Raw genomic sequence first — 13,830 nt, 5'->3', positions numbered from 1 at the left:
CCCCACAAACGGTTCTTTTCACTGTATTCCTGAAGCAAGAAGCTGCACTGTTATTTATGCAAGCTAGATTCATCACCAGTGACAGAATTCCTAGAACTTCGGGCTCAGAGAGCTATGTAATTTTCTAAATCAAAACAAAACTAGAGCCAGTAGTTACATGACTTTTACAGAAAGATCTAGCTGGATGTAAATTTCTACTTATAACCCTAGCTGGTTTGTCCTTATAAGAAATAGGGTGAAAGTAGAAGCACTGAATGAAAGAAACAGCATGCAGAGAGAAAGAAAATAAATTCAGAGGTATAATTTCTTCTCTTTCAGAAACAGACAGGAATCAGGGAAAAGACTGATCACAATCAAAAACTACAAGTTAAAAGATTAGAGGGGATAATTACAGTACAGTAAATGACCCTATCTTTGAGAACAACAGTATGCATGAACATTGGTCTTTTGGACTATCATGATTAAAAGAAAAAAAAAAAAAAATCCCTTATTGTTTATATTATCGGGTACTAGCAGGGTGTGATTCAAGTGTCACTGTGAAAAAAATGTTCTACCCTCTCGCACATAGGAATTTTACCTATATTGCAAAATTACAATTGCCTCTCCCCTTACATCACAACGAGGAGTGATGATTTAGGTAACCAATCCAAAAGTTTGGGTTGTTTGTTTTTCCAAAAGGTGAGGAACAAGCCCAAGCACAATACCTGAGAAAGAACAAGCTGCCCATGGAACTTAACAACAAATTTCCGTAAAGATGTAAGGTATGACACTTCTCCTATTGTCCTTGCCAGAGATCGCAAAAGAAAATAACCCTGCAAAAAATTAAGGCAGAAACTATGAATTTTCTAATATCTAGAACACTGAAGTCTTTATGATATTCATAAAGATCAATAAATCTCAATAAAAATTAGCTGACAACACTCACCTTCAAATAGTGAACCTGCATGAATATTTTTTCTGCTTTAAGACCATATTTGACAACAGAGGCTCCAGACTCACTCAGTTCTCCTGTGCTCTCCCTTTTGGGCCTAAAATTGAAACACACTAATTAAGTTTTGGATAGGTAAGTGAAGAAATAAGTCATACATTACAGGTCTGATAGTTGAAAGCATTGTGTGACATAGTAACTTTAAACAGCTGTGACTAGTTCAGTCTTTTTCTTCACCATAAGTATATAGATTGACTTAGACAGTCAAACATGTGAATTCTCTTTTAAATAAGATTCATCAGTAAGTTGGTGTAGTCTTCCTACAGCCAGCATGACATCAGGTTGCATGTCGTTCTCCAGCGCAGACACATTACAAACAAAAAGAAATAAAGAAACAAACAAAAGAACACTTAAAGGGGTAGGAGAAGTGAAGGGGAAGATAGTGAAGTCACTATGTTCAACTAGAGTTTTCTGGTTTTTTTACCTGAACTTTGGCTTAACAGCTTATATGACTATCCTTGCAAGAATAAGCTCTTTCATCTGTGTGCAATAGACTGCTGCAGAAAGTGTTCTGATTTTCATTTTTCCATTTAGTTTGGAGTAAAAGTAGTTTGGTTTTTAAAAGAGAAAGTAATTAGCACACGTTTGAGGATTACAGACAATAATGTCTAGAAAGCAATACAGTTTACTGCCAGATTTAAAATGTAATACAGCATCTGGTATGCCACAAATCTACAACAGTTAAGTGTGGAGAACTTCTAGGCTGTAAAGAGCACAGACAAACTAAAGAGAAGTTATGCAAAAAATTTTTTCTTCATTTGTAAGAAATGCTTTCACAGGCATAGTAGTGAAGATCATCTAGATTTTTTTCTTCCATTCAGAAAACATCCCAACTAACAGCAGTAGAGAACAGATGCCTGTCTTAGGAGCCTAACCCTGTGACTAAAACAACCTCTCCAATTCTAAATGTGGATTTTGAAATGGCTGGTCTTCAAAACCAAATGTCTTTCCCATCTATTTCTACTGAATAGGGGAAATATGTGCCACAGCAATGCAAGATTCTTCAAACCACACCACTCATGCAGGAGTGATTTCAGGAGCTAACCCCTGTGATCAAATTACTTTCCATATCCGTGTATCTCTTGCGGAAAATACTCTTCCTTTTTTATATCTGTGCCACAGTTTCTTATTAGAGTTTTGTCCAGAGTGCTAAATTGGGGTTTTTTTAGACGTTATATTAAGGCCTGTGCACATAAAATCCACAATACATAAAACTTTCATAAAATGTAACCGTTTGAAATAAAACAGAGAGAAAAAAACAGACTGAATTTTACACTGTGTTTCTAAAACAGTCGTCTTCCATGTTATCATTCATAAATATCTTTCCTGTAAGATTTTCCCTGAACATTGAAAGAAACATATTAGTAGCTGTTTTCTTATTCTATGGCAAATCCAGTTCTTTCAGACTGTGTAAACATTGCAGACCCACTCTTAGAAAGCAAAAAACTAGCTATTTCCCTTCCTGGAAGGAAGACCTGCTGACATTCCATACATGACCTCTCATCGATCTCTGCATACATAAAAAGCAAACACTGCTTCATTTCTCTCTTAATAAATAAGCCAGTCTACTGACTTTGAAAAATGGAGTTTGAGCACAAGCTACAGAATCTACACTAAATTGAAATATCTCTCATAATCACAATTATTCTAAACTAGGCAACCATAATTCCTTCTTCCTCTGACTTTGTGCCTGTGTAGATCCTAGGGCTGATTAGGAAGGAGTATTGCATCTGCATGATGGCAGTGAAGGTTTCCATACAGAAAACACATATACATTCTTCTGCAAAAGCTGTATATATATTGAAAAGGTCTGTAAAGGAGGGTAACATTTTAGAATGTAACCCTGTTCTCTGCCATCAGTACTTCAGAACACTATTTTAAGCAATGCTTACTGTATTTACCAGCTATTGAAAGTACAGAGACTGAAATTTTGTTACACTGACCTACAAAAGCTACATCTAGCTTAGTAGATAAAGCCAAGCATAATGCTAAAGGTGAGCTGTCTCAAAATACTCAAGATGCTATCTGGCACTTTTTAGATACTAGCAAATTTCTGAAGGAAGTAGAAGATGCTGTTTTCTGTTTGCTGGGAAGATGAGTACATTGCACAAGTAAAATTATAATGCACTAGGATGTCCTCAGTAATTAAAAGCTCTGATGTGCCAGGTGGCCATGAAAACTTATGCAGAGACTGTAGGAGACCATCTGAAAGCACATTTCCTATCAGACAGAATAACTTCAAACACCTACAGAGCACCCAGAAGCACTGCTTCAGGACAGAATGGACCTGACACAAGTGGAACTCAGAGGTTAATTTAGAGGCAGATATCAACATTGGCTTGCCTTAATAAATAACCACAAGCAGCAGTTCAGCCATAAGGGCCAGCTTTAGTCTGCAGAACAGCTTTTCTAACATGAGAAATGAGAGTGCTGGATGAGAGTGCTAGATGATCACCTGCAAAACGAGTGCCAAGACATCACAGGTGCTTTTATCTCTCTAGGTTTGTTTCACATTCTGTAAGAAAATAGGCACAGTTCTATTGGAAGTCTCGTCCTTCCATTCCTTGAGCATGCAAGTGCCACAAACTCCTTCTGCCTTTCATAGCTGCTGCCTTTTGAAAAGACACTTCCACTTTCTTTCTTACCTAATCTCTTTTTTTACAGGTAGCTTATGACATGCTACTTTCTATAACATAATACCAAGTACCCATAATAAGGAGAAACATCAGGCTGATCATCAATTTGCTGAGTGGCTTTCACCCAGTCTGAACAGTTATTCATTTGATGGATCAAAAATTCATAGTTGGTCCATTTGGGGCAGATTTTTCCAGCGTCAGGAGAAAGCAAAGATAATAATATGATGAGCAGGGGACAAAAAGCAATGGAAGGATGAGCTTAGGCTTGGGAAGAGTGAGTTGGTTGATCTTTTCCTTCCTGAAATGATAGGCAAGAAGTAAAAAACAGTTATAATTTACTTTAAATTTCCTGTATAAAAACACAAGTTTGAACCAGCCCAAGCCTCTGTACAGACTCACAACCTAGACCAGGGGCCACAACTGAGATTTTCTCTCTTATATGCCATTTTTGGAAAGCACAAGGACATATTTTCAGAAAGAAAAAAAAAACCACAACAACCGATAAATATGCAAAAAGAGAACTTATTCATGTCCATGCCACAAAAATAGTAGAAAGCATTTATATCTGACTGAAATCAGTAGGAAGTCTTAAATGCAGTAACAAGAAACTAGAGACATCAAAGAAAAAGAAGTGGCCAGAATCACAAAGTGGCATCATGTTCCTGAAGTGTATATTGGAGACACATTTTTCAAATGAGAAATTAATTAAATTTTCATTCTTTTGTATTAGCATTAGGAATACTACTATCCAAAAGGTAAGAAAAATACTTATTATTATGTCTAATAAATGTGTAAGTCAACAGAAAGCTTAAGTTTCATTTTCAAAATAAATCAATCCTTCCTGAGTTTCAAACTACAAAGGATCGTGGCCCTTAGAAAAATTATTTTGAAAATTTACACCACATAACATTTGACTAAAAGTAACAGCCACATAAATCACACAAAAGACAACAAATGTGACTCCACAGTGTGAAAATGGAAAACACTTATGCAGATTAGCATCAAATCCCAAGACGCAATATTAAAAAAAAAAAAAAAAATTAAAACAAACAAAAACCTCAGCATGTAAATTGGTAATTGTATTCGCAGCAGCTATGGTCAAATTACACACCTGAACATTTACACAATTGTGTAACTGCATTAACTCTGCTTACACATAGATATATTAATATACACGAATTCACAATTAATCAATAAACATAAGGTAAAACAGATCAATGGAAGGCTGCAGTTATGCAGATGGTGATATGCTTTTGGATTACATGAGACCTTAGAGAGGAATTTCTATCTTGGTGAACCCTCTCTAGAATGTCCAAGTATAGCAGAACCTTTTAAGTTCTGCTGGGTAAGCACAAGAAGAACGGCAGGCCTTAAATGAATGAAATGGCAACAGTCTTCCAAAAACATTTAAAAGTTAATAATCTAGAAGACGGGTATAAATTTATTCTTCACTTCCACTTGGTGAAAGAAAGAACTGAAGTCTACATTGTTTGAAATAAACAGTATTTCAGTTGTGAATTAGGAAGTAAATTTTAACTGTCTTATTAGACTAACTAATTAGTTAGATAACACTAACTGTCTTGTTGAGACAGTAATACTGCTTGTCTCTCTTATGAAAACTGTTATTGGAGCCTTCTAAGAACATGTTAGCAAGAACCCACTTACGGTGGTCTGTGTGTACTGCCTTTTTTTCAGAGCTGGAGCATAGATTATATAACTGTTTGAAATCTGTCCCTGAACTTCCATGACTTGGTCAGAAATCATGGCTAATTTGAACTACGATTAGTATTAGTAAACTCATTATCCTTGGTTGAAGGCCATGAGGAGACCAGCTCTAGAGGCTCAGTGGATCTTGAATTAGACGGACACTCAAGATCAAACACTGTGGAAAATTCCCAACACACTAATCAGAACACTCCAGATTATTAATCACTGGCAAAGGAAGACTGTCTTTAGCTATCTAAAAAGGAACCTTGAGTTTAGCATCTGATATATAAAGACCAAAAATCTATTTTAAATACAAATATTAGCAATTCCTAATGAGAAGGTAGGCTTATATAGCTTATATATTACACTTTTCCCTTGTTTTTTAAAGCTTCCTTCAGCTTGGCAGTTAGATACCATACTAATCTATGTGCTTGTCTTTGGCCACAGAAAATGACTCTGTTATGGCTTCCAACAATGAACTTTTTCAGGAAATGGCGCCTTTTTTTTTTTTTTTCCCCCCCTGAATAGAAGCTGTTGTAAACTGCTTGGAGACATTTCACATCAAACTAAATTCCATAGTTTCTAAAGGCTTTCTATAACAAAGGGAGCAATTGCATTACAGTCAATATGCATAACCCAGTCAGTTTAATTTACAATTTCCTTTTTTATTAGAAGGAAATAAGGAAATGCAATGGATTTAATCAGATGATTTGGATGTATCTCTTTTGAAGAGAGAAAATGTGGAAAACAGGAGAGAGTGAACATATAAAAGCGACAATGATGCTATCATATTGTTACCTTAAAACTTGCAGCTCTTGTTCAGAGTTTTGCACCTCATCTCTGAGTCGGCGCCAGCGAAGCAAAGCTTTCAACTCCTGTTGCCCTTTTATTTCATCCTGTGACAGCTGCTTAGTAAACAAAAAACACAGATCACTGATTGCTGTTTCCCAACAGACAACAATAATTTGTCGAACAAGAAACTTGGTTGGAAATTATCTAATATGAAGAAGAGGCAGGAAACGGTACAATATCCATGATAAAAAAATAACAGTTGCTGGTACAAGAGTTAATAGCAGCACTCAGGAAAACAAAAGCCTCACTGTGCACATCAAATTAATAGTCAGTTAAATAGCTCTGACTGAGGACAGTGATGGGCATGTTGTTTTCCTTTCAGTGAATGCCAAGAAATGAATTGAATATACAGTAAGAGATACCTGGCACAGAGACTTTGGTTGCATCCTTACCCTTCCCAAACTAAGAGCAAAGAGCTACATTGTGTCCTGGCCTGATTCCTCTTTCGTACTACTTCTGCCATACTCAAGCTCCCTGGTTTTTTTTCTTCCATTTATGTAATATTAACAGAGATTCCTACTTATGAAATAAATTCCAGGTTGCCAGGTAAAAAAAATAATTCTTTTGAACATAATTATAATTTATGTTTTTCTATTATAAGGACATGGGAAATGGAGGAAAGCAAAAGCAGCTAATATTACCCTGCATTACATCCAGTCACAACTGAAATTATTCTCAGGCACTATGGAATACACTCATAATCCTTAAATTCTATGATTGCATTGAATCAAAAGTACTCAATAATGTTCAAAAGGTATGGCTTATGCCTTACACATTAACAAGGGAACTAATCGCACTGTTCGGTTGTTTTCTCATTTACACTCAGCTCCAAGGAAGATGTCTACTACAATCAAAATACTTTTAAGTAACTAACAAAAGCAAAGAATTAATGTGAACTGCTCACAGCAGTATAGTGATGCTCAGTGTGAGGGCACAAATGAGCTTTAGAACCAAAAGCCAAGTGTTTGGACAGCCTTTCTCTCTTTTTCCAGAAATATGGTACATAACAAGCCTCTCTGTTTTGTTTGGTGCTATAAATATGCTGGATACTTAATAAAATGGAGGTTCAGAAGAGTGTATTATGTCAGTTCTCAGTTCTACCATGTTTTTCCTCAGGTGGAGATCTGCAGACTAAAGAGGTACAACCTGACAAAGGCACAGGAAGAAAGGACTGACACATGAAACGCTTGAAATAGCAGAGGTACTATAAAAATAAAAATTGCATCAGAAAAACACTTCACTAGCTGACATGCACTTTATGAACTTTTCACCTCAAGGAAGGCAGTGATTTCTAAGTCTCTGAGAGGACAGTAACTTGGTGGGCAGTTGAAGAGGAAAAAAAGTGTAAGTGCCAGGTTTGACAAAACCAAACTATTTTAATTAGGTACCTGGAATATTACAATATGCAGTAAGACTGCTCATTTTTCCAGTTTCAGGTATACAACAGAAGTGGACACAATGCACAGCAAATATTTGATAACTGAATTTCAATAACTGAGCAGAAAAATTGTGGAACGGTAATCACTGAGAAACAGATGTTTCTATTCTCATTTGCACTGACCTCTACCTCTGTAAAAATTTGTATTTTTTGTGGATCACTGGGGTTTTTTTAATCATGTAAGCATGTAAATTCCAATACTATTTTAAAACATGTTACTTCACAGGACAGGAGGTTTAATTTATATCTAATTCACATATTATTTTGATTTCCACAATAATTTTGAAGCAATGTGTCATCACCTTACCTGTTGCGCCCTAGCCCAAAATACATCTTCTAAAAAAGTAGCAAACCCTTCACTTATCCACTCTTCCGTCCAATCACGAGCACCAATGGCCAGTCCAAACCAAGCATGAGCAATTTCGTGGCACAGACGTGTTCCACACAGATGGCTTCCTCCTGGCAGTACACTTTGTGACAGAAAAATGATGTGTGGGCTGCACAAGAGAAGCGAGCGACAGAATCCATTACTGACCTGTTACAATGCGCATTGCATGGACATAATAATAACAGAACGAAAGGATGGCCTGCATTGGATGGGACCTTGAAGACCCCCTAGTTTCAACTATCCTGCTGTGGACAGAGCCACCTTTCATTAGTCCTGGATGCTCAGAGACCCATCCAAATTGACCTTGAATACTTCCAGGGATGGGGAATCCACGGCTTGCTTCCCTGGGAAACCTACACCAGTGCCTCGCTATCCTCGCAGGGAAGAACTTTCTCCTAGTATCTAATCTAAACCTACCTTCTTTGAGTTCGAAGCCATTTCCCCTTGTCCTGTGTGCTGATTTGGCATGGATTGAAGAAAAGCTGTGGCAAAACCAGTCAGTGACTAGATTTGAATACTGACAACTTGTAGAACTAATTAAAGAGCTGGATATGCCTCTGGACTACATAGGTGAAAAACTGGGAAAAATCTCGGGAAGCTTTCTTTTCTTCTGGCCTGCGAAGAGGTAAGAAGCAGACTTGGCTCCCTCCTTGCTGTGGGGGCCAGGCCCTTTCCCAGGAAGCCGTCCGGGCCCTGGGTTGGGGCTGGCCCCCAGCACTGCCAGGTAAGAGGAGGGGAGGTGAGAAGGCCTTGTTCCCGCCTGGATCAGGCCCAGTGGCTGTTAACATCCTGCTGCTAAGCCCTCCCCACCACAGGCAGCGGCTGCCAGGCAGAGGAAGGGGAGAGGAACCCCAGCCACGGGCAGGCAGCTTTTGGGGTTCTAGCTGCTTCTCCCCACCAAGGGCAGCTCTGCAGCCATACAGAGCTGCCCAGAGCAGCCAGAATCGCAGGAATTTACCACCTTCAGCCACTGCCTGGGGAAAAAAATAAACATCATGACCCTCTGCTCTGCAGGCTTGGGCGAGAATATTAACTCTTTCCTTGCACAGATGAAACTTGCAAAACACTAATCTTCTCTTAAGTGAGAGAAAAGGACAGAGTGGAGACATGAAGAGACAATATGAAGACATCAAAGTTAGTAAAGGAGGAGCTGAGTCTTAGATGGAAGGAGAATGAGAAGATGACTAGTCTTAGGCTAAAATTCTTTTGTAAAACCATGGTAATGGACTATAATATACTAGAATATCCCTTTAAATCATGGAAAATATGCATTGAGTAGATGGGAGTGTTCAGATTGCAAGTACGAGTAAAGGCATTTGTAGTAGACTAGGTAAATACGGAAGTAACTGTGATCTTATGAGAAACTTGAACAGAGAGAGAAAGAGATGAGATGAAGATGAAAATCTGATCCCATGAAGAGGAGAATCTCTGTTCCTAAAGATAAAGATGATTTTAAAACTTTGCTTTTGAACTGTTCATGTTTAAAATAATACCACATGAGTTTACATGGTCCATAATGCAACTGTGGGAAGGCTGCATAATATAAGAGAGACTTCACAAAATGCAGATTCCTAGGTGGCTGCTTTTGTGAGAATTAAAAGCCACAAGGAAATTGTTTTTCTTGTAAGGAAGTTTTCATGGCAGACCAAAAGAGACTTCTCTCTCTAAAAGTACTGACAAAAGAGTATTTTAAAGGTGGTACACTGATCTAAGTTCTAAGTTTTGCCTTTTTACATTGTCAGTGGGAAGAGAAAGAAAAGTTGTGGGGGACAAAGAATTGTTTTGAAAGTTTTATTCTGGTTCTTACTAATTTTTTCTCTCTTGTAGTTTTGTTAAGAAACTGCTCTTCATAATCTTTAAAGTTTGAGCCTGCTTTGCGTCTCCCCTAATCCTATCTCACAGCAGAAACAGAGTAAATAATTCTAGTGGGCATCAAACCACTACACTAAGTGGTTCCCGGACTGGGAAACAAATTAGAAAACCTGAAACCACTACATCTTGTCACTACATGCTCTGTAAATAGTTTCTCTCCATCTTTCTTGTGGGCTTCATTTGCCTGTTAGCTTCTTATTAGTGTATGCATGCTAAGTCATGCCTAATGGTTTATATCTCACGGATTTGTAGAAATTAAGTAGTACTTTATTGTTGGTTGGCAGAAAATCAAACTAAAATTCCACAATACAGTTGTGTGGTATTCAACCATCAAATATTAATTTTAAGAAGTAACTTAAACCAAAGTTTTATATTTTTCATGTTACAAGACTGATTTATTTCAATAGAAACATTTATATGCCAGAATCATAAAATATGAGTCTTATTATTGGCAACAAGTTTTGTCAGTGAAATGATCAAAGATAATTTCTCAAAGGAGAAGCATTCAATAAAGAAAACAAATCAGTGTCCAAAAGTAAAAAGCATCATATATGGTAAAGCATTTGTGTTAGTCAAAACTTCAAACAAGCTAAGAAGATACCATCTCATTATAAGAGTTGATCATTTCTGCAAATGCAGAGATAAGAGAACATATTTTACTACAACCACAGAAGGAGAAGCAGTAAATATCTGCTTTTCACAACAGCAAGGGAACAACCCAATCTCCATCTACTCTGCTTTGTACTCAAGCACTGTAAGAAGAAATTGTGGGGGAAAACTTACAAATTGTCACTCTGCTATTGAAAATACCCTGAACTGCAAGTTACTGCAATTCCCAACTCATGCGCCACTGTAAGGCAATTTCTGCTATGCTTATAGACCTTACAGACCTTAACATCTTAAAACAGACACAACTTTTGAAACTAAGTACATCTAGGAAATAAAAGTAACAGAATTAAGCCCTCTGACTAACATGCAATGGGTTAATGAGGTAACATTTCACGGATGGGAGTAGCAAGCACACAAACCAAGGCCACTATCCACAGAGTGTTCTTGCATTAACCTACAGTATCCATAATCTGTATTTCAACTCTTTTCTCACTTTTCTCTCAGTTACAAAGAAAATAAAATACTAGCATACCTTCAAGACCAGAGGTCTTTAAATCTAGCCTTCCAAGCATGGGAGGGCACTCTATGGCCTTAAGACATTTCTAAGAGGCACATATTCATCAGCATTCTAAAGAGCCTCCCCACCCATCCAACCCTTCCATTGGAAATGTTGTAACACTCACAGTTTTCTTGCAACCACTTGAATGTCTGGAACTGAGACCATTGAATATGATACACACTTAGACAGAAAAACATAACAACTATCTCCTTACAAAAAAGAGTAATTACCCAATCAAGAAAGTTAATACATTTCAATCAGACAGAAATTGTAAGACATTGTAAGAAACAATGTAAGTTAAAGTACTAAACAGAGGAATCAAGTAAAACAAAAAAGCAAGTAAAAACAGCAGCTCCCCAAATCTTTGCCAAAAGCAATTCCAGTTAAGAGAATGAAGGGAGAGAGAGATGGGGAGGTGGGAGCACAGAGGCTACAGAACACAATAAATCTTTTATTATAAAGCACCCGATGAGAATAATAAGCACAGTTTTGAGGGTACTACTATGGTCGGTTTTAAGTAAATGACCCCTAGCTGTGGCATGTGTACAGCACTACAAAGAAAAACTGCAGAAATAGACCAAGTAAATAACATTCCAGACATACTGGTGGCAACTTTTCAGCTACTTTGTTAATCAAAACAAAAGTATCTTCATGTCTCATAAATTGAGAACAGTTACATTTACAGAACAGTTACATTTACAGAACAGTTGGTATTTTAAGTCTATTGTAGGTACATATACAATAAAGATTGTAGTCCCTGCTTTCTCCAATCACTTAAGAAACAAAAATACCACATTTAGACAATATTCTCTTTTATAGACAAATTACAAAGCACTCCACTATGAAAAATGTGTATGAGTTAAATTTTGGCCAAAGAATATGAGTACAGCTTCCTACAAGGCTAAAATAAGATCATGTGCTGCAGCAGAATTTAATTTTAGAGCCAGCGACTTCCTTTCCTGAGAACACCTGAAATGATTTCTCTTATTTTGCTTGCCCCTAACAAACAGTACTACCTCCAATTCAAACTGAAAAGCTCCCATTTTTTTTTCAGAGTAATTTTATTAAAGACTGAATGCATCTCTGGAAGATGTGCAGCGCCTAGTAGTTTGGAAGAAGTTTACATCTACATATTTGTTTAAAACAGAGATTCTTTATTTTCAATAAATATTTGAATTCCAGAAACTCTGCTTCACTTATACTAACCAAATCTATCTTCTTAATATCATCTAGGATGTGCAATATTCATAGAATCATAGAATGGCTTGTCAGAAAGGACCTTAAAGATGGTCTCAAGCACCTCCAGGAATGGGGTGTCCACAGCTTCTCTGGGAATCCTGTTGCAGAGCCTCACCACCCCCACGGAAAAAAAATTCTTCCTAACATCTAATCTAAAGCTTCTGTCTCTGAGCTTGAAGCCTTTCTTCCTTGTCCTGTCACTACCTGCTTTGCAAAAAATCTTTCTCCATTTTTCTTAAAGGCTTCCTTCCAGTACTTGAAAGCTGTAGTTAAGTCAACCCAAGCCCTCTCTTTTCCATGTTGAACAAATGCAATTTTCTCAGCCTTTCCTCACAGGAGAGGTGCTCTGTCCCTCTAATCCTCTTGGTGACCCTTCTCTGGACTCACTTGAATAGGGTGATGTCCTCTCTGTGTTGGGAAAATGCTATGAGTGTTATTAATTGCACATTGTTACTTAGCAGCACTGCTCTTAAAACACTCAATAACTCAAGAAAGCGTCTAAGCGAAAAATACGGTAATTTGACTGGTAATTAAATTACAAGACCCAAAAGCTTTTTTTTTTTTTTTTTTTTTACCCTCTATTTTTTTCCCTAACATAAGAGAAATTTGGACCTCCTACCATCTGTTTGATTTACTAGGAACAAATTATAAGGCTTGATATCCATTTCTTTGATTCTAATTGAAAAGGAAAGAAATCCATTCATACGTTAGAAATGGACAAAGATGATTCACCTTGCAAATTCCATCAAAACCTGACAAGGCTTGTGCAGCTTATAAATGCCTCTAGCAAGTACGGTCCAAGTTTCTAAAGCAGGCCAGAACAAGCAAGCTGGATGTGGTAAGAAAGACGGAAAACCTCTCCCAGTAAAAACAAATCAAAACAAAACACAACAACAAAAAACCAAAAAACAAACAACCCTACCAGTCCTTCCCAGGAAGCTGGATAAGTTCCCAATGGACCCAAGAGAAAAAGGAGTTAATTACTTGTTTTTGAGAAGTATACAGTTGGTTACCCTTCTAAAGCAAAAGAGCATTATTCTGACCAGAATCCCATGTTCATATCTTAGATATTCTTGTCACTTGATGGGAAGAAGGAACAAGTTCCTTCTTCCCGTCAAACTGCAATTAAGGGAAATCTTGACACTGTAACTATGGCATGAATGCATATAAAGGAAAAAACTGAATCCCAAAAGGAAGGAAATTGTTGTTGTGAAAGGCCAAAGAGTCATGATGTTCCAATCATTCAAATCCACCCATGTTGACGTCCTTAATAGACAGTCTTGTTAACAAATAAAAGGTTTCCAATGAGTCCTAAAGCTCTGAACAGTAATCTGCCCATTTGAGAAGCCAAATCTCTAACAGTAATTTTTCAGAACTTTCTCTAGACTCATGAGTTAGATGCAAGTGCTGCTTTGCACACAGTCTGCAACAGTGTGGTATCTGCTCACACATAATCAGATGAGACACACAGCACAAACCCTAGCCAAATGTATGTGCAAGAACCTAAATATGCATTTAAGATGGAAACATGAGGTTCATTTC

The 13,830-nt window shown here is 37.3% G+C and overlaps 1 protein-coding gene across 6 annotated transcripts in view; it reads right to left on the bottom strand.

The window, feature by feature from the left end:
• AOPEP (aminopeptidase O (putative)) overlaps positions 1–13,830 on the bottom strand; it is a 287,414-nt gene that overhangs the window by 198,474 nt on the left and 75,110 nt on the right. For all 6 annotated transcript variants that reach the window (XM_040089516.1, XM_040089515.2, XM_040089514.2 and 3 more), the window contains exons 7-10: positions 7,929–8,118; positions 6,130–6,236; positions 926–1,028; positions 705–812 (exon numbers count right to left, since the gene is read on the bottom strand). In XM_040089516.1, coding sequence (XP_039945450.1) covers positions 705–812; positions 926–1,028; positions 6,130–6,236; positions 7,929–8,118 — 508 coding nt within the window. The remainder of the gene's footprint in view (positions 1–704; positions 813–925; positions 1,029–6,129; positions 6,237–7,928; positions 8,119–13,830) is intronic.

The sequence above is a fragment of the Hirundo rustica genome, chromosome Z (assembly GCF_015227805.2).
Source record: "Hirundo rustica isolate bHirRus1 chromosome Z, bHirRus1.pri.v3, whole genome shotgun sequence".
Classification (NCBI taxonomy): domain Eukaryota; kingdom Metazoa; phylum Chordata; class Aves; order Passeriformes; family Hirundinidae; genus Hirundo; species Hirundo rustica.
This window is presented reverse-complemented; position numbering and strand designations above follow the sequence as displayed.